The sequence below is a fragment of the Bicyclus anynana genome, chromosome 11 (assembly GCF_947172395.1).
Source record: "Bicyclus anynana chromosome 11, ilBicAnyn1.1, whole genome shotgun sequence".
NCBI lineage: Eukaryota > Metazoa > Arthropoda > Insecta > Lepidoptera > Nymphalidae > Bicyclus > Bicyclus anynana.
The window spans coordinates 12850133-12876040 of NC_069093.1; the positions used below are offsets into that span (position 1 = coordinate 12850133).

Below are 25908 nucleotides of genomic sequence, written 5' to 3' on the forward strand. Positions count from 1 at the left end.
TTGCAGAAGATACATAAGTATCTACTTATTAAAGTTTGGCAGTTATGTAATAATCTTAAAGTAAAATATTCTGTAATAATTTATATTAAGCTTATTACTATTTCGAAATACGTCTGCGTGGAATTCTCGGATTATAAATAGAATAATAAATAGGATATTTTTTTGAGATTAGAGTAACGTGTGATCTCAAAGAACTGCTTTGATGATCTAGTGGCAGATAATGAAGCCCTTCTTCTTCTTAATAAAGCTCTTTTTTTTGTTAACATTCATTATTTATGTTATTGTAAAGGGGAGTAGATGTTGGTATAAATAAGAGGGTAGTTGATGACTTGAGCTCAGTTGTTTGTTAGGCAGCGTAGAAACCGTCACGCTGCCAGTCACTGATTTTGTGCAATAACGTTTTGTATTGTAATTATTGTTTATCATAAACTGTTTAGTGTGGGCATGGAGAACATGTCGGGCAGGGAAGGTGAGTGTTGGCTAGTCGGAAGGCATCACAAGTCCTGGGACCTACTCGAGGTGTATCCTCTACCACAAAATAATGGTACAAACGCTGTCGCTGCTACCCGTCACGTCACTTTAAGGCTATCCATATTTAACTTACTTGTGAAAACCAACAGACAAATATTTTAAAATTTAACTTATTTATCAACCTATCTAATCCTCTCACGGTCACAAGTCCTGTGACCTGCTCAAGGTGTTTCCTCTACCACAAAATAATGGTACAACTGAAAACCAACTGACAAATATTTTAAAATTTAACTTATTTATCAACCTATCTCAGTATATAATCATATTCAAGTTATACTGTTTTATAATTCAACATACATACATTCAGGTTGTAGTCTTCTATAATACAAGGCAGATAGGAACGCATCACAGATCTCGAAGTCCTCAAAGTGGACACAGTCACGCAGTAGCAAATAAACAAGCCGAGATATCTCATATAGAAGCTGCCGCACTTGAACATTAATATGTTGATTCAGCGGCGGCTCCTTGAATTTATCCCGTGATATTGTTACTGTAGGTGGCCGTACTACTATAGCTTAGCGAACGCGTAAAACATAAGCGTCAGCGATTTGTAAAATTTTTTTTGATCACCTTATGCTGGCCTAATTAGGCTACAGCAGGACATCCGTTAAAACTGTTATTGTGTTGTTATCATGCATCGCGACAAATATACGATCAGTTTTATCGGATGTCCCGCCGTTAGCGCTGCAGGCACGTGGACTTGTTGGATGGTGACTGGCTCTGGCTAGCATTAGGGAATGCTTTGCGATATAGGATTTTATATCCGTGATAACATAGTAAACTTGTATGTGGCTTAGGAAACTAAAACAGTTGCCAGCGATTTTTATGACAGTTTATCGACTTGCTTTATATTTATAAGCTTTATGACTATGATATTTTTATTGTAGATTAGCCCTGCTAATATGGTTTAGGTAACTAGTGATAATTAAGTGCCAGCGTTTCTTTCACGTTTTTTTTTAAAAAATTAAGGTATTTCTTACTTTTATACCCGTGATATTGTTACTGTACTCTTACGCGGCTTTAGTAGTCAAATTGAATCATCATTTTTAAATTTTATCGCACCAGCGATTTTATCACATTTTTGCCAATTATAGTAAGATCACCAGACCATTTATTAAAAGAGTTTTTGTACTACTACATAGCTCGTTCGCGGGAGTACTACCGTCTTGAATTATAAAATGCAAGAGACACAAAATATTATTGAATTTAATTTCCGCTTCCTCTTGTAAATGAAACCTACCTAACCTCAAGGCTATCGAAGTGTGCTAGGCTGCATTCCACCAACACCGCAGTGCATCAAGATTGCAACTGTTTTTAACTCTCTACCACTACTATTGACTCTACGTTGATAATGTTATTGCGAATCGAAATTATAGGATCTGAAATCGACTAACAATTGTTTTGATCTAGTTATTTTATCTAATATCTAATCTAAATTATCTAATGTCTAATCGAGAGACGTGATAGCTTCGTGGATATAACATCTGCCTTAGATTTGGAGAGTGTAGGTTTGAATCCGGTCCGGGGCATGCCCCCGGCCTCCAAATTTCAGCTATGTGCATTTTAAGATATTAAATATCACTTCTGATGATAGGTGGTGGTAGGCATTAAGCCGTAGCTAGTTACCACGCTACTGGCAAAGACTTACCGCCAAGAGATTAAGCTTTCCGGTACGATGTTGCGTAGAAACCGTCAGAGGTGCGAGAAGAATAAACTTGGATGCACTTTAAGTTAAGCCCGCTTCCAACTTAAAGTGCATCATCTCTTAACATTCAGGTGTGATATCAGTTAAGTTGTCAAAGAATAAAAAAAAGTTATTGTTCGAAGAGCACAATCTTTGACAGATATTTACATAGGGCAGGAGTAGGGGATGGTAGGGGTAGGGTAAGGTAGGATAGGGGTAGGATAGGGTAGGGGTAGTTAAAAGTTTACATCGAGTATCACGCGGACGAAGTCGCGGGCGTCTGCTAGTGGTAAATACTTTTACAAGCATGGCAAGTTGTTTTTAACTTGCATGCTTGTAAAAAGAGTGTAAAAGGAGTGACTATAGTAGGGGGTAGATCGGGCAACATTTATAAATACGGCAAGCTTCGATGAAAGCTGCTTATAATCGTTACGTTAACAAATTACGTTGTTATACAGTTATATTTCATTCGAATGCGAGTTTAAGCGATGCGGGCGTGGACTGCGATATCTATTTAATTATTAAGATATTTTCAACTAAGTGGATTTATAGTCAGGGATCCCTAGAACATTTGGTACACCTGAATACTAACAAGCTAATTTTTTGCGAGTAGCTTCATTATGATGACGATCAACTTTTTTATTTACGAAAATTCTTGATTCTGATAGCTAACTGAGTTACCAGGAAATAAAAATTTCAGAGCGTCGGGACGAGATAATGGACCACGTAATTTGTAGGACATTGTGGCTGTTAAGTTGTATAACTATTTATTATTCAACAGCAAAAAAACAGCTGGTTACTCATTATCAACCCATATTTGGCTAACTGCAGAGCTCGAGTCTCCTCTTAGAATGAGAGGGGTTAGGCCAATAGTCCACCACACTGGCCCAATGCGGATTGGCAGACTTCACACACGTAGAGAATTAGGTTTCCTCACGATGTTTTTCCTTCACCGTTTGAGGATCGTGATATTTAATTTTATAAAATGCACAGAACTGAAAAGTTGGAGGTGCATGACCAGGACCGGATTCGAACCCACACTCTCCGGAATCGTAGGCAGCTCCACTGGGCTATCACGTCCTCATCAGCTGGTTAGTAACAACTTTTAATAACCTCGTTATTGATGAAAGTTGGGAGGAGGGTAGACTAACAAAAGTTGTTAAGTACTAACCAGATGTTTTTTTAAGGTGTACAAAATGTTCTAGGGATCCCTGACTATTATATTTGCATGGATATTATGATATTCATTTACAATTTTGTTTGACATAAGCTCGAAGTGGTACACGCAATTAGAGATGTGTTAAGATTATAGATATGTTGTATAGATTGTAGTCACGGATATTACCACTTTACAGGTGTACAGAGTTTTGACCGATATCGAGTCTAGTTCACAAAGCCTTTTAGATCGAAACTTTTTCTCGTTCTCGTCATTCTTCTAGAACTATACTATAGTTCTAGGAGAATGACATATATTATTATTCGTATAAGTGTATTCGTGTAAAGGGCAATATATAAAATTGGTTGTCAATAGTTTTATATCCCTTTTAAGTTTATAGCGGTTAAGTTATTGATGTTTTGTGATCTTACTTGGGTTAAGGCTTGATCCTAACTTTATAAACGCCTACCGTACTTTTCTATGCTAAAAGCATAAACTGACAAATTTTCAGATTTTGCAAAAGGTCTAAACATCATAGGCTCAAGGCTTTTAATGCATCAATCAATAAACCGCATAGTAATTTAAATCATAATTGATTGTAACTACGGACGGTTATGTTCGCATGCCGATGTTATTTTACTAGCAGGCGCCGTGTCGGTCTGTCTATCAATAAATTGTAATGATAGCGAAAAATACAAAACATTAAAAAACATTAACAAGTGATCTCATGTAGTTTAATCGCTATGGAAACAATTTGTTACGTCAAGCTGCCATGTAGGTATAAGAGAATATACTTACCTACGTCTTGTACAATAGTTCGTGAAATCACTTAGAAAGTATAGTTTATTTCTTATTAAAGAAAAATGAATACATTCACTGATATCTCAAATGCTATTTATCGACCGAACCCTTTTGTCCTCTGTATGCTTTACATTCTGTCTTCGATTTCATACATCTGTCTTCGATTCCAATGGCGTAGGTTCGATTCCAACTTTTCAGTTGTGTGCATTTTTAGAAATTAAATATCACGTGCTTTAAAACGGTGAAGGAAAATCATTGTGGGGAAACCTGCATACCTGAAAATATTCTTAATTCTCTAAATGTGTGAAGTTTGCCAATCAACACTGGGCCAGTGTGGTGGACTATTAACCTAACCCCTCTCATTCTGAGGAGAGACCCGTTCTCAAGTGAGCCGAATATGGGTTATTAATTATAATATAAAAAATATCGTTTCATATCTTATAAAGAAAAAAATATCAGTTCAAAGTTTTAATTTTCTGAAAGAGATGGAATTGAATAAACCATCACATGTTTGAAGCCTCAATAGCTCTACGGTAAGAGCGGTCGGACTCATCATCGAGAAGTGGTGGTTCGATCCCCGCCCCGTTGATCTATTGTCGTAGCCACTCCTAATACAGTCTTCCTGACTAGGGCAATGGGAATATTGGTAATTTAAAAAAAAATTATATGGCAAATATTCTTTTAAAAAAAAGACACCAGAACAGACAACGCATAATATTATAATAATTTGAGCATTAACACACAGGCTTACCTACACAAATCACCTACATTTAAAACACATTGTACGGACCGTACTATTAAAAGAGTCCAGTAAAGATTTTATAAATAGCCTGGATGACTTGTATCGGTCATTTTACCAGTTACTGTTTACGAAGGGATCTGTGACCAGTAATAAACAAGTTAACAAGTCGGTTAAATTTAAACCACACATTATGAAACGAGCTTTCGCTTAGTGTTGGCCACGGTACCACTGCTGTGGCGATTTTAAGAAAACACAAATATTATAAAGGCAAAAGTTTGTGTAAAAATACCTATGTTTGTTCCTCCTTTACGATGCGTCTACTAAAGCGATTTGGCTAAAATTTGGAATGGAAATGGATTTTATTCTTGATTAACTAAAAAATACCAAGTTTTGTGAATAACTGTTTTATTATATTACCTTGATCTAGCGAGTCGCGAAGCTGAAGTGGCAATGGGCGGGGCATATAGTTTAAAGAGCCGATGGACGTTGGGGTCCCAAGGTGCTGGAATGGCGACCCCGCGCTAGAAAGCGCAGTGTTGGTCGGCCCCCCACCTGGTGGACTGACGACATCAAGCAAGACGCAGGGAATCGCTAGATGCAGGTGACTCAGAATCGTGATTTTTGGAAGTCCCTACAACAGGCTTATGTCCTGCAGTGGACGTCTATCGGCTGATATTATGATGATGATTATGAATAGATAATAATAGTTTACAGACCTCTTTGGTACAGTTATGAATGCTTCGCAAGGTCCTGGATTCGATTCTGTGCGAGCTTTGTCCGCCAGTCGCTGCGGTGTCTGTTCTCGTGGCCAGCGCATACCGTTCAAGATTGCACTATTAACCTAGCGAGGAGAGTGTGGTTGCGGTTACACAAAAATGCATCGAAAACCACACGAACATTTTATGCGCATGCTTCTGAAATTACGTGATTTTTCCTCAATTAGTAAGATCTATGTTTCTTGTTTAAAAAAAATTGCTGTCTCATTTTTGACAATTTTTTAGTAGTTATTTATACAGTTCGTTTTTTTCTGTAGTCTTGTCAGCTATTCTAGTAAACGATTTTACAGTTTTAAATACGATCATAATATTATATGAATTATGTGGGTGTTAATTAATTAGTAAGGATACGGTTAGGACTTACACACAACTAACTAACTAATATAAACTACTAACAATAATATATAGGAGCTTGTAGTTTTCAAGGGACTCTGTGATTTTGTCATTTTCTGTGTCATTCTATATACTTCTTAATATATGTGTTTGCTTTGCATTATCAGGTACAAATTAGGTACCAGTACCTAGGTATTATTAGATTTCTTGCCAATTATTGATCTATACTTATAATAAAACTGGTTGAATTCTATACATTTATTAACAATTTGAGATTTTATCCAGCCAGCGCCATCTAGAATCTATACTTATAATACGAATTCTGTACATTAAAGATATTTTGAAAGTTTTTAGGGGGGCATTATATAATCGATATTGAAGCTAAAAATATTTTTTTTTCGTTTTTTTGTCTGTCTGTCTATCTGTCCGTGTTTTTTTGTTATTCGGACATCACGCTGAAACTACTAAATTAATTCAAATGAAACTTGGCACGGTTTAAGACGCAGAAGGTTATAGGATACTTTTTATTGCAAAAATGAAATAAAAATGGGGTGAAATAGGGGTTGAAAGTTTGTATGGAAAGTCCTTAATTTTTAGGGTTACAGTTTTAGAAATTTGTTCATAAATCATAAAAAAAATACGAAATATATTGGAATTAATTTTTTTTTAAATTCAAACTTTAAAGTGGTGAAATAGGGCTTAAAAGTTTTCATTAATTTCCACGCGGATGAAGTCACACGGCCGCTAGTCTTCAATATTTAAGAAAAATTAAAAATTGGATCAACACATTTTATCCATTACATTCGAACTCGAAATACAACATTGCACGGGTTAGATTTAGTGTCGTCAGTACACTTTACTGGAATTATCTAATAAGTCCTACTTACTTATTGCATCTAGTTAACTCATATCTGGTATTTTAGACCACTTACTGTATATTATAGTCCTTCCAGTTCCATTAATCTGTCAGAAACAATTAAGTTTATATCGTATAGATATGGTCCGCCTTAACCCGTAGGAAGTGTTGAGATACATTTAAAGTGTAACGGATGGCGTTTGTAAAGGGAGCCAGATAAAATGCTGATTTATTAGTTATATCGCTAGATACAAACACATTAGATACTATAAACGGTATACCAGCTGGCCTATTCACTATTTTGGTCTTTATTATTAACCTATTAAAATAAACATCAAATCAATTGACAAAATATCATTTTCACTACTCTTGCTCAAAAACACTAAACAAGCATTTCAGCCTCTAGGGGCTAAAGTAATTTGTTTTTTTTTAATTCTTGTCTGTTCCGAGAACTAGCCAAGTAGTAGCCTACTATAAAACGGAGGAGGTTCTATTCGAAAATAGAATCATTATAGGTAAGGCCCTGATTGTTTTGAAAAATAAATAAAAATCTTTAAATTGGAATTAAATGCAGCGTTCTTGTCTGTGGAATGCGTTTATTTTTTAATTAAATTTTTATTGAGTTGCTAATAGAGCGAGATTTGAAGACATGGGACATCCTTTACGGTGTGCCTTTTTCTCATGTAAAAAAAATAAAATTAAAAAGCGAGAATTTCAAAAACAATTGGCGTGAATAACAGAATAATACACACTTAATTTTTTTCAGAAATTCATTGTAATTTTGTGACCGTAACTTACATATTTTTCAACAATAATTGTTATTGTTGTCTTCATCTAGTGAGAATGGTGATCCTAATTTAGAGATGAAATTTTCAATCTGTTACCATTAAAGTCGAGACGCATTTACTTAAATACTTACCTACGATACCTACGAATACCTACGAAAAATTTAATAAGTGGAGAAAACAACAACGAATGGATTCACTTACGAAAGGAGTTTTTTAAACTATTATCTCCCACGTTTACCTCACATACTCATTATTCATCTTCACAGTATTCGGAAATTATGTTACCGGGTAAAAGCATCTCCCTTAATATCCAAAATTGTAGACTTTGTACATTTAATTTTCAATTAAAATAAATCATTGAATATTGTACTAAACTATTTTATTTTCTCGCAATCGTAGTGAAAAGCAGAGTGTAACACGTGGGGCTAAACCCATTATAAACTCGGTTTCTATTTAGGCGGCCCTAAAAATATCTCATATATAATGGGTCTTTTTAGCCCCTTGTATAACAATCTACTATTACATGATTTTTAAAATTTTGGCGGGCAATTTCAGTCTATACTTTCAATTGCCAAAGTCTATCCACCATTAAGCACCTGATGACATTTTTATATACAATCTCAATTTCGTTTAAGTCTAATTAACTAACTTATCCTAATAACTGTACAAACCATGCCCACCGTAGAATGGTGGCAAAATACTTATATTAATTTTATTTTGTGTAAACAGTGATAACTTAAATTAAAATATTTTTTTAATAGGCTTAGTAGGTATACACATAAAAAAGAAAAACTCAAGGAATGCTTGCTGCAGCGATTAGGGCATAATAAATTAAAAAAAAAAAGTTTAATTATTGTAAAAACAATTCACCCATAATAAAATTATTTACGCTTTATTAACTTAATCATCAAAATAAATTAATGATTTCCTTAGTCTGTGGTTAACGAAGGCCGCTATACGTACTTAATGAAAATTAGTTGGGGGACCCAATAGACGAGTTGCAAATCCCGAAAAATTATGTTCAAATTTTGGATCGAAACAATTTAGTGGAACAAAATTAATTAAACAATCAAAAAAAATCATATTATTCGACCAAGTGACTGTATTTCCTTTTATAAATGGTCGTTGGTACTGGAATATATATTCGAGGATGGGAGGTCGACCAACACTGCGCTTTGTAGTGCGGAGTCGCCATTCCAGCACCTTAGGACCCCAACGTCCTTCGGCTCTTCGAACTATGTGCCCCGCCCATTATTATTACCATAATATTATTATTATGAAATTGATTGTTATGGAGATCAAACATTATTGAACCAGTCACCAAACCGCATTGAAGCAGAATGGTGGATCTAAGCTCTATGACGAGGCTTTGTCCATCCTTTTAAAATAAGCTAATGAAGATGAAAATGCTGATACTTTTTGTAAAAGCCGAACAAATGTTACTAGGGTAAGAAAAAACTCCCAACAAACTCAGTCGAGAAAATCTCTCGGAACAATTTAAGAGCATGATAAAAAGTGGTTTACACTTATCCGTATTAGCATTAACATTGAGAATGGACTATTAATATCCGTATTCAATTACATGATAATCAGCACAGCCGTTTAACCGTGGGATAGCTGTTCGCTTTCGCATATCTCTCATTATTGGTTATCTGTATTCTACATGCGTTTAGATGAACTTGGAAAAATACAGTACACACGTCATCTTCTTCCATAAATACTTACATGATTTTTAAGTATTCTGCTAGATCAGCTGATTAGGTAGGCCGTGGTTTATTGCAATATATTTTCATGACCATCATCATCATCAGTCTTTTTAATGTCACTACAGATTCAGTCCCTCCCTCCTCTTAATAGGGAGGACTGAATCTGAAGAGACGGTTTACTGTACTTAACATGCAGTTCCTTAAGCTGAAAACACCAGAAAAGGTGTTATTATCTATCTGAACCCGTGATAGCCCAGTGAAAATGACATCTGCCTCCGATTCCGGAATTATCTGTGGGTTCGAATCCGGTGGCATGCACCTCCAACTTTTCAGTTTTGAACGTGATATTTATTTCTTAGAATGCACACAGCATTCTAAGAAAAAAATATCACGTTCAAAACGGTGAAGGAAAACATCGTAAGGAAACCTGCATACCAGAGAATTTTCTTAATTCTCTGCGTGTGTGAAGTCTGCCAATCCGCATTAGGCCAGCGTGGAGGACTATTGACCTAACGCCTCTCATTCTGAGAGGAGATTCGAGCTCAGCAGTGAGCTGAATATGGGTTGTTAATGATGAAATGATGATTACCTATACATATCTACATTGTAATGTTACTATCATACAAAGTCTAACTTGTGTTATTACATTGCATCATCTACTTAAGCAATATATAGTCAAGCTAACTTGTATATAGATATTTATCTAATCATAGATTAATTTGATTTTTTATTACGTTAAAAATGTAATAAAAATGAACAGTTTAATGTAATTTATAACCTCAAATATGCCGGTCCAAATTAAACGTGCTCAAATTAGTTCGGAGCAAAAAAATCTCGATGACAGTAATCAGATGTAAATACTTTTATCAGGTGTATCGAGATTAATGTAATCACATGGGGCTCAGATACTCGTTATAATTCTATTTAATGCCCTCGCTGTTTAGTTTCAACATGTTATTATGAATGTATTCGCACTGTAATCTCGGTTTAGAAGATATTTTAATGGTCTTCATTATAAAAACATAATTTTACTAACCAACGGAAATGTTGCAATAAGTACTACTTTTTTATTGGAAGTAGGTGTCTAACTTTTATTTTTTTATTCTTTACAAGTTAGCCCTTGACTACAATCTCACCTGATGGTAAGTGATGATGCAGTCTAAGATGGAAACGGGCTAACTTGTTAAGAGGAGGATGAAAATCCACACCCCTTTCGGTTTCTACACGGCATCATACCGGAACGCTAAATCGCTTGGCGGTACGTCTTTGCCGGTAGGGTGGTAATTAGCCACGGCCGAAACCTCCCACCAGCCAGACCTGGACAAATTAAGAAAATCTCAACTTGCCTAGCCGGGGATCGAACTCAGGTCCTCCGTTTTATAAATCCACCGCGCATACCACTGCGCCACGGAGGCCGTCAGACTAACTAAACTTAACTAATATTAAATGTAATAGTTTGGATGGCTGTTTGTAACTTACCTTACACCAGCTGCAGGCTAATTTACTATCTTTGATGTATTCTAGTTGGCTTAAACGAAAATGAGATTCTAGGTAAAAATTATATCATACAGTAGGTAAATGACATTTTGTCAATCGATTTGATGTCTATTTTAGACGTGTAGACTAGGATTAATTAAACGTGTAAGTTAGCTGTTAGTGAATATAATAAAATGACGTAGTCTTATGTAAACAATATGGTACAGACACACATTTCGCTGTCGAGTGTAGATCCATGTAAGATAGTCGATCAGTAAACCTCCTAACGTGAACACGCCTTTTATTTAAATACCATCTAACCGTAACAACATATTATAACCGGCAAAGTGGTGACCCCTAACACATATTATAACCGGCAAAATAGGTTGGTAATAAAAACTATTCGCTGACTTTGAACTATAAGCCACCTAATACATATTATAATCAAAAACAACCGCATTTATCGTTTATAGTCCATGGTTAACGAAAATCAAAATGTCAAACACGTTGGTAATTTTTAGTAATTTTTATCAGTTATCAATAAATTAGTAGTAACTTAAGAATCACTAACAATCGGTAGTTGATAACGTGTACATCACGTATTTTTTTTAGATTTTTTGTAATTGCACAGAATAATGAAAAGCATAGGCTTTTTATCCTTACATTTTTAGAATTCCTACGAACCATGTTGTTTGAACCATCTTGTATGGAACAAGAGGCTATGGAAGTCCATCGGCTAATAATAATGAACTGTGGGGTTTGTCCTTGGATTTTGATGTAGGTTTTGGCCTAGCTTAGGTACTATAATTTACGTATTCTAATCTTAAATATGAGGTAGTTAGCTTTCGAAAAAAAACGAAATTAATATGGGAAATGTAATGAGCTGAGATGTGGAATGAAAACCGCGTACGTTTGCGGTGCGCCATTATGTCTGAAATTGCTAGAAAAAGTATTGGGAGAGTTACCTTATTTAGTAGGTTTACATTTTTATTTTATCCCATTAACTTGTCTTTTACATATTATTTTTGATTTGAAAATTTTTGTTTTCTGATAAATATAATATAATAATATCACTACTGAAAAATATCTCACAGAAACGGAAAACGAAAAAAATCTTATCTAATTAAATTAGAACATCGAATTTAATTTGATAAGATACCAAGTTGTAACTTGGCTAAAAGCTCTGGCCGTCTCAACATTCATCAAGAAACCATTCTGAAATAAACTGATATATTTCGCATAAAAAAAAGCCACTAAAACCCTGGACAAGTTGATATCAGTGAAGTTCCAATATGGTGTTGTTTTATTACATTATCATACTATTCGCCATGTTTCAACTAGTTTTCACAAAACCTTGATAACTTATGTGTTTAATATTATAGTAAAATGTTTCTCATGAATCAGATAGTAACTGCACCCACGAACTTCGATCTAGTTCTTCACCTTTTTACCATAGAACTGCCAGGCATTGCAGAGGTCTGTATCCATACATAGTTGATGTTAAATACGTAATCGTATTAGTAAGACTGTTGATATCGACGAGATGAATAAGTTTGGCTAGGTCATAATATTGGATGCGATTTATTGGACATAGTTTAAGATCTATTTACAAAAGAAATATTTTTACTTCGAAAATATTCCTTTTAGAACACCTTAGACATTTTTAATTAATTTTCCTTAATGAATATAATCCTAGAGTTAACCATCAGACTAACTTATTCAGAAAATAATAAATAGGTATATTCCTGAATTTGCCACAGCCGGGAATAAAATCCAGAATTTCATAATAAAGCGATTCATACAAACCTACGCGTCTACGAGTATATCATGTAAGTGATTAAAAACTAGATACACGATAAAGTCAAAGCGTATTACTGCAGACGGAATAATCAAAACACCCATAGTAAATAGATGACAAATACAGTATTCATCAAGACTGATACAATCTCGATACGATCAAGTTACACTACTTTAGCCTATCAAGTTTTTCAGACTAAGCCAAAGCTGTCAACAGCCAAGAACAGTGCACTCTTTAGTCAGAGTTCTATTCACCCGTAATAAAACTTTTCGATTATCGAAACGTAAGTTTAAAGTAAAATATGATATTGTCATTTGTAACTTTATTAAGTCGTGCAAAAGGCTTATTCCATTAACGGATAACCATCGAGTGCGAATTTAATCGCACCACGGAATACATCACGAATTCACAATCTTTGCGGTAGGAATCGATAGGTAGAAGGCATAAGCACTGCATGATACAGTGTTATCTGCAACTTATTCGAATCCAAGAACTCTTGATCCAAAGTACTACGTACCTAGTGGGTATTTAACCATTCATATAAGTGATTAGTTAATCGATTATATGAATTATTCAATTAGGAGCCGAAACAAAATTAACCTCAATGTTAGTAACTTGTACCGATCTTTAACCTCAATGTTAGTAACTTGTAGTTTAATTAGTAATTATATATTTTTAAAATGTAACACATATTTGCTGCTTATTTTAATTTAATTTAGTTAATGTCAATTTATTTGTACAATTATAAGCTGTGACGTCACACGGGTCTCAGCTGAAAATCAGCGCCGTGTGTTATGCTTGTATGTAGTGCACGGCATAAGCTGAGCTGTACACCCTTTCTTTTTAAGGGTTACAGACAGACATAAGGATAGGGTACTGACTGTCTGTAACTTTTAGATTTGAATAAATTTATTTTCTTTCTTTCTTTCTTTCGATCGCTTCTGTATTTTAACCAATTTCGAATTTAAACCAAACGTACAGGTAAGTAAGATACAAAGTACTTCTTTTTACCTGTCACTATATTCACAAGTCACGTTAAGGTAAGTAATTCGTTTTAAAGTATTCGACAGCGAGCGTTCTTATTTCTTACTAGGGGTACTACTAGTCGTCTCATTAATCACTTATCTGCCTATACCACTGCGATATCGCATGATGGAATGTTTACATTAAACGTGTAATGTATAAAAAAGAAGTTCATTTCAATGTGCAAGTTCTTTCGACTGCGCAATCTTGAACTTGACATGTATTACCACCTACTGAGCTGATGTAATCTTGGTGCATGAATAACAATATACCTACTGGGCCTGTAGCCATGTGGCTCTCTTTCTACAATCGACAACGCTTTATAATTTAAAAAAATGTTTGGGATTGACATTTGTAGACAGGTCACGTGATCAAGTTATCGATTGGATCTGTCATTATCATACATATTTTTAGTTTTCTATGCGCCTGTAGAAAGAGAATCGACGTGCCCCATGACTGTTGTACCTGTTTTGTCTAGGTGCTATTTAAACCACCTTCATTATGTATACCTCATCTTCATGTCCTTTTCCATAACCCACTTCAGTGGAGTCGGAAAAATATGTCAATCTTTTCTATTCGTCTCTATTACCCGTCAACTCATCATCCACTTTACACACAAGTCCTCTTTCACACACTCCTGCCATCTCTTCTTTGGCCTTCCTCTTCTATTACATCCTTTCACTTGCACATTCAACATTTTTCTAGTAATACGAGTTTCCTCCCTACGCATCATGTCCTTAACAAGCTAACCTTCTACTCTCTACTACTACTGCTCAATTTTTCTCCCACTGGCACCACTTTCAGACTTACCCTTAATTACATGAATAACAAAATCGGTTTATCTCTTTCTAAAAAAACACCACAGACGCATTTAGATACAAATACCTAAACGTAACTAAACATTTAACCGCTTATTATGAATCACTTACACTACAAAAAGAGATTATTTTTTGTACAGCAGATGCAATACAATAATTATTATCATTATCCATTTACTTTTATCGAGTGGGTGGATAACATTTTTTTCACGTACGTGAGACTTAATTTGCTCAACCATGCAGTTGATGAGACAAAATTGTGCCAATTACTGGCAAAACATGGTCTAAAATTTTAATTCGTAGATTAAACTAAGTAATGAGTGCAAGGTATTTTGTAATCTCTTTCTTTGTATTGAAAATGTACAATTAAAATGTTTGCACTTCTGCGATACATACCAGCGAGTTCTTTGGTAATGGTTTGAAATGAAACAAATAGCTACACGCCTCGCTTACAAAAGGTGAAACCAGAATTTTTGTTACGCGTATATAGTCGTACCCTTACATCAACGGTGACGTTTTTAGGGTTCCGTAGTCCACAAGGAACCCTTATAAGGGTTTAGTGCAGAGACTATTACTACTAAAAAGCAGCTGTAATTTAGCTTGAGTATGGACATTAAAAATGTGAACAAAGTTGGAACATAAAATCTTGAAAAATATTTTTTTAGGGTACCTAAAGAGTTATAGTCGACCAACTTAAAAAACGTAATTGGAACTCGAAAATTGCATACTAATTCCGTTGTTAATTATAAACATAAAGTAGTTAGTAATATAACTCAGAGTCTGTGAATACTAAAAAGCAGAATTAGCTTATATATAACGTTTTTATAATGGTAAAAATTAAAATAAAAAAACCATTTTTGGGGTCTCTTCCCTCACATGTAAAGTGAGGATGGTTTTTTTATCGTTTATCCCATAGTGACAGTGTGAATATTTGCTATCAGTATTTTTGCATTGTAAAGGTGTGAAGCGCTCATTTAATCTACGGAACCCTACACTGCACGTGGCCCGACACGCACTTAGACGGTTTATTAATTTATTAATCACTGTAGAATCGCTTCTACGTTCAACTTTGTACTGTTTCTCTTCTGTAATATTTTGGTTGCTTTTGTTATTTAATAACTGTATTTCATAGAGATCATTACTGTACGAGTATAATATCCAATAATATATATTTTTGGACTGCAAAGAATATGAACTTCAACTTACTTATCTCTTACGTAATTTAACAATGAAGCTTTTACGCAACTAAAGTACATTTTATTACATTTCCGTCACTGATTGTTTGAACCCGTAATCATAAATCTACTAAGTAACATCTAAGTATCTAATGGATTCACCTGTAATGATTTCCGCAGTATTTAGGGCATCGATTTTATGACGTATCTATTGGATGGTAATGGTATAAGTAAAATGGTTTACACACGATACCAACTCCATCTTACAAATTAAGTTCAATAAAAATATTAAATAGTTACCTACACAATAAAGTAGACACAAGCGCCCCGTTCAATGGTATTTTAAGATTTTGCGAAATATTCATCGATATTTTTAATTATTAGCCTTCAAATTACTGCTCAACTCCATCGTTTGCAGTAGCAAATACACCTTACCTTATCAACCGATAGACGTCCACTGCAGCTAGACATAGGCCTCTTGCATGGACCTCCAAGTACAACGATCTTAAGCCGCCAGCAAAATGGCTGTTTGATTTTGGCTTTGTCCATAAAGGTTAATGTCCGTAAAATGACCACGCTAGGCATGCGGGTTAGTCATTCGCAGGGCTGTATTTACCGCACCGGTGTCGCTGCTGCTCGACACCGGCCTGTGCCATTTATGAAAATCCAGCCTGTTAGGAATGATTATACCGAAATTGATCAGTCGCCAGAGCCTCGTCGGTCACTCTGCAGGGTGCACCACGAGCAGGTGAGGTTGGCAGTTGGGGAGGCTGGCTGGTACTAGACTCCCTCTTACACCCCAGCAGATACACAATATGTATTAATTAACCACATTGTAGTAGCCCACTGGCCACTACCTGAGGCCATAAGTAGCCAGTAAGTGATTATTTTACTAGTGTATTAATCAAACCCTCTATTATAAAAATATTTAGCGTAGTTAGGTACTAGCGTTCGTGTTTAAGGTCCGACTAACGGCCAGTTTCTTCATCGTAATTAACAGTCAAAGTAACGTCATAAAGCAAAAGTGACGGTCTTAATCACAGAAAAAAAAAATGTCTTCTTTACTACTTACTACTTTTACTGTTACTTTACATGAAGAAACTGGCTGTAAGTCTCGTGATTCGTAAGTTCGAATGGGAATTGGGTCTCTATGTAGAGAGAAGCTTAATGATAGAGGCAATTTGAAGTCTGATTTGAATGGCCTTGCATCATTTTACAATATATACCTATATAGTGTGCTTAATAAAGGTAACTATCAATTTAGTGCAACCTTGCATACTTACTCATTTATTTAAAGATCGTAGTCGTATGTCCTTACTATTACCACAGTACTTTGCTATTACAATAAGGTTGATGACCGTTTTTTAAATTGTATAAGGAGTATGCTAATAGCAAAGCAATTTTGTAAAAGTAACAGGGTATCTGCGATCATTACTTTCGGAGCTACAGGGATCTAAAGGGTCAGATTTGCGGCGCTGCCGCGGATCTCTGAAAAACGCCTCATACAAAATGGTACGATTTAATACGTCGTAAGTCATAATGATCGTTAGATTTGTATGGGCGTTCAAAAAACATAATTTGTGCATTTGTTATTTGTGCGTTATGTTTATAGTTCACATATTGAAATATGTCACATTTAATGTAAGGAAGCTAAAACTATGAATTTTCATCTAATTATACGATAAAAAAAAATATTTTAATAGATTTTGAAATTTTTTATTCTTATTTATTTTGCAAATATCTAGTCAATCTTTGCTGTTTATGTATAAATTAGTTAACATTGATCTTATTTACCCGAATGTATCATAAAAATCAATATTCCTATTCAAACCTATTAATTGATTATGAAACACGGCTAAAACTCACGTGATATTAGGTCGGAGTATGCCCGACTAGTTTCGAACGACGAGGCCCTTAGTCATGAGCTGGTTCTTGCATTATTAATATGAATAACATTCACGATAGTTTAAATTCTAATATATTCAAACCTAGTCATCATCGCTACTGAGGAAGGTAAATGATGACGTATTTGGTACATCGATGCGAAACTTTACTCAGAAGTCTAGAATTACGTCAAAGATCTGTGTAGAATTAAAAAAATGTGCAATTTCATTGTTTATGCACATAATAGGTAGGTATGTATATCCCAGTCATACACAGACTGTTAAACATTTTCAAGATCTTTCCTATGATAAAAAAATATTATAAATGGTTTAGTAGACAACTCGCAGCATAAGTATGACTATAAAGTAGATAGACGATAGATATGAGTGTATCGATTACAGTCCTTTTGTATTAAAAAAAATACTTGTAAGTACCTGCCTTAGTGTCCTAACAAAAATTAAACAAAATGACAGTTTACAACGTCTGGTCTCTCGTTTTTTACCCGACTTCGTCAGAAGGAGGGTAATGTTTTTCGAGCGTATGTATGTGTGTATGTATGTCCATTTCTTTGGCACGACTTAAACATTACTAAACATGTTCTACAATAATAATGACATGCAAAAAATGGGACCACCCTATACCCATCCAAACAAAAAAAAGAATTTTCAAAATTGGTTAACATATGACGGAAATATGATTCATTATACCATAAAAGCATACATATAGTCCTCCTTTTTGGTAGTCGGTTAAAAGTTTTACCTAAGTATATTTGAAAAATGTACCTTGAAAATTTTATCACTTTTATCTATCTTTTATTTATGTCGTATGAGTAACAAGTGTGGACATTAACAAAATTAATTATCCTTCAAAATGTACTCCTGTAAAAGGCTGCAGCACGAATAAGTAATGGCCGCAAACAGTTTTTGTTTGTTTGCACAGTCTATTTGCCAACCGCAAATCGATTAGCGCTACCAACGACGGACTTATCATTTATCTCGGTCCAGCGCTGCGTTGAAAAATAGAGAACATTACGCCGACACGTCGTAACTCTTGAAATATTGCAGCTTACTGACAAATTACTCCAGTCTCATTATTTCTCATTTGATTTATCACTAGCTTTGTAGTTTTAATTGTAATAGTTTTAGATTCGAAAGTAGGCGCCTGTATTCGTCAAAGTCACATTCATATTCCTAACTGGTTCCTTTCATTCATTGCGTTTGTTATCTTTGCGTTATCTACTTGTATGTTATTAAGAGTATGATGAAGTACGTCAATTGGTTCAATAGTGAGATTTGCGCAAAAGCGGATGTCAGACTGAAGCCCTAAAACTTGAAGAACGTAGAAGGTCTCTTTAGCTGGGTATCTACTGAGCGACTCGGATGTTGGCTTATGTTGGAAGCGATAGGGTTTGTTGGTCGAATAAGATCAGTCTAGGAATAGTTATTATATTACTTAACTCGCTCATAATTTATACTGTCATCCAGTTTAAAAAGACAGCAACGAGCTATCATGACACATTTTATACTAGCTGACTCCGCGCGGTTTCACCCGCGTGGTTTCCGGTCCCGTAAGAATACGGCGATAATATATAGCCTATAGCCTTCCTTGATAAACGGGCTATCTAACAATGAAAGAATTTTTCCAGTAGTTTCTGAGATTAGCGTGCTCAAACAAATAAATTCTTCGGCTTTGTAATATTAGTATAGATTTTATTAAATGTATTTTTCTCTTCTTTTCAGATTAATCAAGATGAAAACTTCACTCCTGCTCCCGCTCCTGTTGCTGCTCAACATAATGTATCAAACCCAAAGCGCCCCTTCTAGAAGATCACGCGCTGCTGCTATATCCGAAGATACTGAAACAGGTCGCCAAAGCAAACTTGAAGAGAAGTTCAAAGAAACGACGACAACAGCCCCTGAACCGACACATAGAAGAAACAAAGCGCTGAACCTGTTTGGAGGCTATTATCCCTCGTTCTTGTCCTCCGGATTGGACTATTCAGAAGATGATGATGACGATGTCACATTCTCCGTAAACGACGACCGTTTTGATGACGATGACTTATCGCGGACGATTCCTTCCAAACGCCGCCAGCAGAATAAGAAAAAGAACGGAGCAGATTCTTACCCAAATGATAACCTGAACTCTCTCCAATACGACAATTCTCCGATCTTCTACATCAGATTGCCACCCACACCGTACATGTTTGTGCCAGGATTGGGATATGTATCGCAACCTCCGTCCATTGGACCTCCAATGCCGCCTATGCTTCCTCAAGTTCCCCAACAAGCCGATCCATTCATCAATCTACCAATCGACTTTATTTCTAATGGCAAACCAACTGGTGTATACCAATGGAGTGGCGCTCCCGGTTACCCGCAACCTCCGCAAATGCCTCTAGATCCCTTCGGCTATGGTTCACAACCTATGGTACCTTCTCGTCCGAGCTACAATGTGCCTTCTTACTCTAAGCCCAAGCCGAAACCACAACCTACTAATTCTAAAGTCACCAATCTAAAAGGCCCATACGTTTTCAATGGGAAACCAGGAGACAGTGTTTACGTGCTTCGAGACACATACAATTCAATATATTCGGACGCCCTTCAGAACTTCTACCCTTAAAACATTCTGTGGTAATTTTAGGAAACATTAATGACTCGTATCGAGTCGTCCTTTATTTAGGTATTTGTCTAGCCCAGCCACATATTTGCCCCTAGTGATACGCAGGAAATTTTTGATACATTTTTTTTAATTTTTGGATTGTAATTTATTGTACTTTGGTGCTCTATGATATCGTACAAAGAATAATATAAAAAATCACAATTTTAGTTAACATAACAGTTACATGAATTATTATAATTATAGGATATTAATTAAGTAGACAATTAGTAGAACCACGAAGGGTAGATCAAAACAAAAGATGTTAGTTTTGATACGCATTATATCACGGACATATTTTAAGAAAGCTTTGGTGTATATATGTTCTGTGCACCATAATAACATTATACGCCTATTTTAGTGGACCCAGTGGTTATTTTAGGGCATAAGCCTCCTCTTTTATACAGAAAACTATTTGGAGCTTAGACAGTGGCGTAGCGTACCTTAGACCCTGTATCAAAATTATCTTTACCTTCTATATGTGTTGGGCCTTGGTGGGCCCAACACATATAAAAGGTAAAGATTTCTCACAAAAGAAACAAAAAAGCTTGCTATGACTTAAGTAACCTATGAAGGATGTTTCCAACTTTTGGGCGGAAACTTAACCCGGAAAACCCGGCTTTTTTTACTTTTGTCATCTCTATAGTGAAAGGTATAGGAACTTCTCTATAGGTACTTTTTTATGTTTTTTTTTTCGGAAAGCAGCACATTAAGTGAGATTGGGCATAACATATTTTACTAATTTTTGTTTTCACGCGTAAGGGGCCTCTGTAGTTCGGGGGCCCTGTATCATTGATACGGTGGTAGCTACGCCCCTGAACTTAATCACGCAGCTCCAATGCACTTGAGCTTAGTGTGATAATTGTATAACTCTATAACGATAGCGAATAGATGTTAATGACCCTGACTGTGATCGAAGGTGTTCTATAAGGCATAGGATATAACAACGTCAATTTCTCCACTCTATGCTGCTACTCCATGACTGAAGAGAACCCCATATATCCCTTAAGACCGAAAGGAGTTGAATTCAATGCCTCATTGATCCGAAGCTGTTTACAAATCTCTAAACCCCCAGGACAGTTTATGTAGGTCGCTACATTAAGTATTGATAAAGTTTTACGCGACGAATAATTGAACAATTATTGTACTTTCTGTTGTTATTTTTTTCGGTATGTAGAGTTCTGTTCATCCTGATCATTTTTATACCTGCAAATTATCATTAATTTATAAGATCTGTCATCAGATTATAATATCTTCATCTCTTGATCGATTGGTATCCTGTCCAATGCATCGCTACTAGATGCTTAATATAAAATTACTTGTACTTAACTAGCAAAATGCAAAATGTATTCCACACCACTGGCTAACAAGATAAATCGTTTGTGATAAAAGTTAGCTGAACAACTTTAATGTAATGTCCTATTGGCATTAAGTAATTAATTAATTTTAATAATGTAGTTAGATAGTTTTAATACTCGAGATTATGAATAACTATTATTAATTTACTTTAAGTGAGTTATTAAGTTTATGAGTAAGTATACTTGCTTGTAAATAATTTTAAGCACACAATTATAATTATAATTGCACGACTACTTGTGTAGCAATAAATGCCTGCATTTTAGTCATCTTTTATGTAGTCTTTAATTAAGTAGATTTATAGGAGATATTTATTTAATTTAATTTTAATTTATTTTGTTAGTACATAAGACAATTTATTGGTACAATAATAAAATAATGATCCGTCCATTACGTATAAATATGTATCTATCCATGTAATAATAATATCACAATTATTATTTGTTTTTACAAAATAATTATGTAATAAAATAAATACATGAACGGGGCAACATTATATTGAAATTGTGAAATATAGGATTTTTGATAGAATCCTTCAGACAAAAATTTTAGATCAGTTTGTCAATTTTCAGCTTCTAGGGAATTTATGCAACTGCCACTTCTTTTTTGCTAAATTGTCCGAACTATAAACCACGTAACGTACCTATTTCGAAACTATTGTCACTAACATGTAGATATTTTTTTTTCTACTAAGTTAATAAAAGAAAAATATAAGTACGTAGATTATTTAATAGCCGATAGCTTCCGTGGCGTGCGTTGCGTAGCTTACAATCAGGCAAATAGCAGTTAAAATTAAATGACAACAAAGTACATATGATTTAAAATCGTACGTTTTCCATTTAATATTTTTTAATTGCATAATGGTCCATTAGTTGTAGGGGATGTGCAAATCTTTTATAATATTTTTTAAAGTTAATATTAGTATTGTGTAAGATTTCTGTCGGTGCTCAGATAATAGTTTAAAATAATGAATAAATAATAATTGAAAATTTCTGTAATTACGGTCACAAGTAGATACTTTTAATTTAATATGTAAAGTTCTTTATCGTTAATACGAAAATGGATTCATAATATAAGTAGATATGCTACTAACTAAACCAGCCACTATTTTTGCTGGTATTTCAATAATAAAAACCTAACTCAATGTACTACAGCCTTACTAGATGTGTAGGTACTGCTTACCAACAAACAAATTGATAATGAGGGTCTTTGATATATTAATTTGAAGAGGGTACTTATAAATCGTTTAAAGTGTATATTTCACACCTAATATCTAATATAACTTGTTCAATCAATGAAACTTAATTTTATTAATAAGCTTAGATCAATTAGATATAGTTAATATATTATTTTGAATATATGACAATTAAAAATAAACAAATAAGTTATGAAATAACATGCTTTTATAATTTGATTGTTGGTAAACTTACACATCGAGTAAGGCTGTAGGTAATATAATTATTACTATCCAAGTAGACGTTTATTAAAACAATTCTATAGAGGAATATAACATTAGGTACATAGTACCTACCCACCCATTTTCATATTTTTCCCCCAAAACATTTTAGTAGATTATAGGTATTTGTAAAACTATTGGTACTATTGGTATCTTAAGGAACGTTATGTAATATTGATCTGTACCTACATTATTTTTATATTCATTTGTTTCATTATGCTTCATTTAAGTACCCATATTTAATTTATCATTTCGGCCTAATAATTCTGTCTTTAAAAAAAAATGTAAGAAAAAAAGATGGCACGAAGGACTTCATTTTATTTTATTATATTTGGAATAAACATTTATATTTACGACATATTTTAAAACTTTGTTTTATTTTCTGACTAGCGGACGCCCGAGGGTTTACTCAGTCGTTTAGATTTCTATCACTTATAACAAAAAAGTGTGTAAGTAGTTGCGGGATGGGTAAGCCGTTATATGTGCCCCGAAATGGACAATAAAAAAATCAAGACGTATGAGAGACGAAGACTATTCACGCCAATTGTTTTATATTTTCGCTCTTATTTTATTTTTCCTCATTCTTACCCACGACGAAATGGCAACGATAATTTTATTTTTCCTCATTATTTCCCATGAGGAAATGGCAACGATAATACACCGTTCAGCCTTGTCGTTTGTTTGTTTGTATGTGATGAATAAGCTCCGAAACTACTAAACCTATTTGAAAAAATGTTTTAGTGTTAGGAAGCTACACTATCCCTGAGTGCTACAGACTAATTATTACCTCAATAATGTATCCTAAAGTGTAAGAAAAATACCTAAAATATTATGTTAGAATAAAAAAATGTACTTATCTACTACAACTTTGCAGAACATAAAATATTATAAAAAATTGCCACGGCAGCATATACCTAACTAATATAATCATGAGACAATATGTGTTCTTTTAAATGAATGCTTTTACAAATAATTGAAAAAAAATAAATAGTTTAAAAAACTAAAAAACACGCTTTTAGCACGCACTAAAAATTACAAATACTGGATTAAAGTCACGTGACTATTTTTTTTCGAATTCCTGACAGCAAACCCTTTCATTTGATATCCATATCATGGGTGTGGATTTCAAACAGCCAGTCCGCCATCTTGGGGAGGCCGCCATATTGGTTTTGTAATAACGTTTCTTAGCTAGTCTTGTATAATCGTTAGAACTCAGAGCGTGTGCAAATATCATCCTAATCGAAAACCGAGAATCAGGTCAAATTCAGATTTCAAGATTTCTTTAGAAACGGCTCTTTATTTGTATCTCGGCATTATTTCCAAAATAAATTGCTTCAGATTTAAGACTATATTTAACTTTTTGAATTAAGTATTCAATATTATTCCGATATATAAGTATATTCAATTCCAATATCCCATTGTTAATAATTCCAAGATATCAAAAGTTTAAAAATGAAAGTATTAGAAAAAAGTTGCGTAGTCGTCGCTACTAAAAAACGGTTGATTGAACCGATTTGGCTGAAAATTGGTGGGAAGGTAGCCCCAGGAGACGGACATAGGATACTTAGGATAGGGGTAGCGTAAGTGTAGGGTAGCGGTAGGGTAGAGATCGGGTTGGATAGGTGTTGGTTAGGGGTAGGGGTAGGGTAGGTGTAGGGTGGGAGTAGAATAGGATAAAGGCAGGGAATGAGTCAAGGTCCGCTAGTATATAGATAAGTTTATTCCCAACTCATTTAAGAGTGCGGCATTTTATATATATAGTTATATAGTTGTGTGTAGTAGTCTAAGGACACAGAATATATTTAGAGGTTTTAAATATTTTCGATTTACCTTGTCCCCCTTAAAAAAATGACAGACAATTTTGTTGATGAATTTGAGTGCGATAGAAATCTAAAGGTAATTGATCTGAGATTTGAATTTGAACACAACCATAGACAAGTGTACACTTCTTTGTTTCTGTCATGTTTTTGTGTTGTATGCTCTGACATGGCTCTGACGAATTTTCGCTAAAAATCACAATCGGCTAAATATTAATTTTCGGCTTTGTAGTCCTCACCTTAGCATTAAAAAGAATGGACCTGTTTCGCACCCAAATTCACCAACAAAAATGTCTGTCTGTTTTGAGGGGGACGAGGTAAACTCACACATCGAAAACATTTAACACCATTAAGTATAATCTGTGTCCATACACTACACACAACTATATAATTGTACTCGCAATACACACACGCGTAATTTTTACACAGACTATGCATCCACAGAATATATATTTATAGAATGTTCGATTACTCGATCGATTTTTTGCTGTTCCGTCAAAATAATCGATTCTTTTTGAAATTTGATAATATTATGGTAGAGATACTTACAAATGAAACGTTACTCCATCTTTTGCTAAACTACAAGTTTTTGGCAGTTTTTTATGCCATTCAACTACACAAACCGGCATTTTTAGGGAGCTCTTTACACGACGAAATCGATTACAACAATGAAACATCGATTCTATAGCAACAGTTTTTATAAACGCATTAGATCATTGATTCTTGTTCTTTGACAGAGGGGTAACGGTTTACGAGGCAGGTCCTTTCTTTTCAATGGTCTAAGGTCCTAACAGATTAATAAATACTAGTCCTATAGTATCCAGGATCGTAAAATAAGTTAAAATTATTTTAATAATTATTTTATCTTTATTCAATTTCAATTTCAACATTTAATAATTATATTACGGTGAGTTTAGGATATTCAATTAATTTTATTTTTACTATCAATAATTATTAAAACCGTATTTACAGAAGTAATTAAAAACCGTAGATTCAAACTCTATTGCTTGTCAAACAACTCATGCCTCATTGTTGTCTTTTGTCATTGTCAATTTCACTTGTCATTGTGACATT

General features: G+C 34.5%; 1 protein-coding gene across 3 annotated transcripts in view; it reads left to right on the forward strand.

Moving 5' to 3' along the window:
- LOC112053382 (uncharacterized) overlaps positions 1-20455 on the forward strand; it is a 141451-nt gene extending 120996 nt beyond the window's left edge. For all 3 annotated transcript variants that reach the window (XM_052884218.1, XM_052884219.1, XM_052884217.1), the window contains one exon: positions 19287-20455. In XM_052884218.1, the coding sequence (XP_052740178.1) occupies positions 19297-20169 (873 nt within the window). In that variant the 5' untranslated portion in view covers positions 19287-19296 and the 3' untranslated portion in view covers positions 20170-20455. The remainder of the gene's footprint in view (positions 1-19286) is intronic.
- The last annotated feature ends 5453 nt before the right edge of the window (positions 20456-25908 follow it).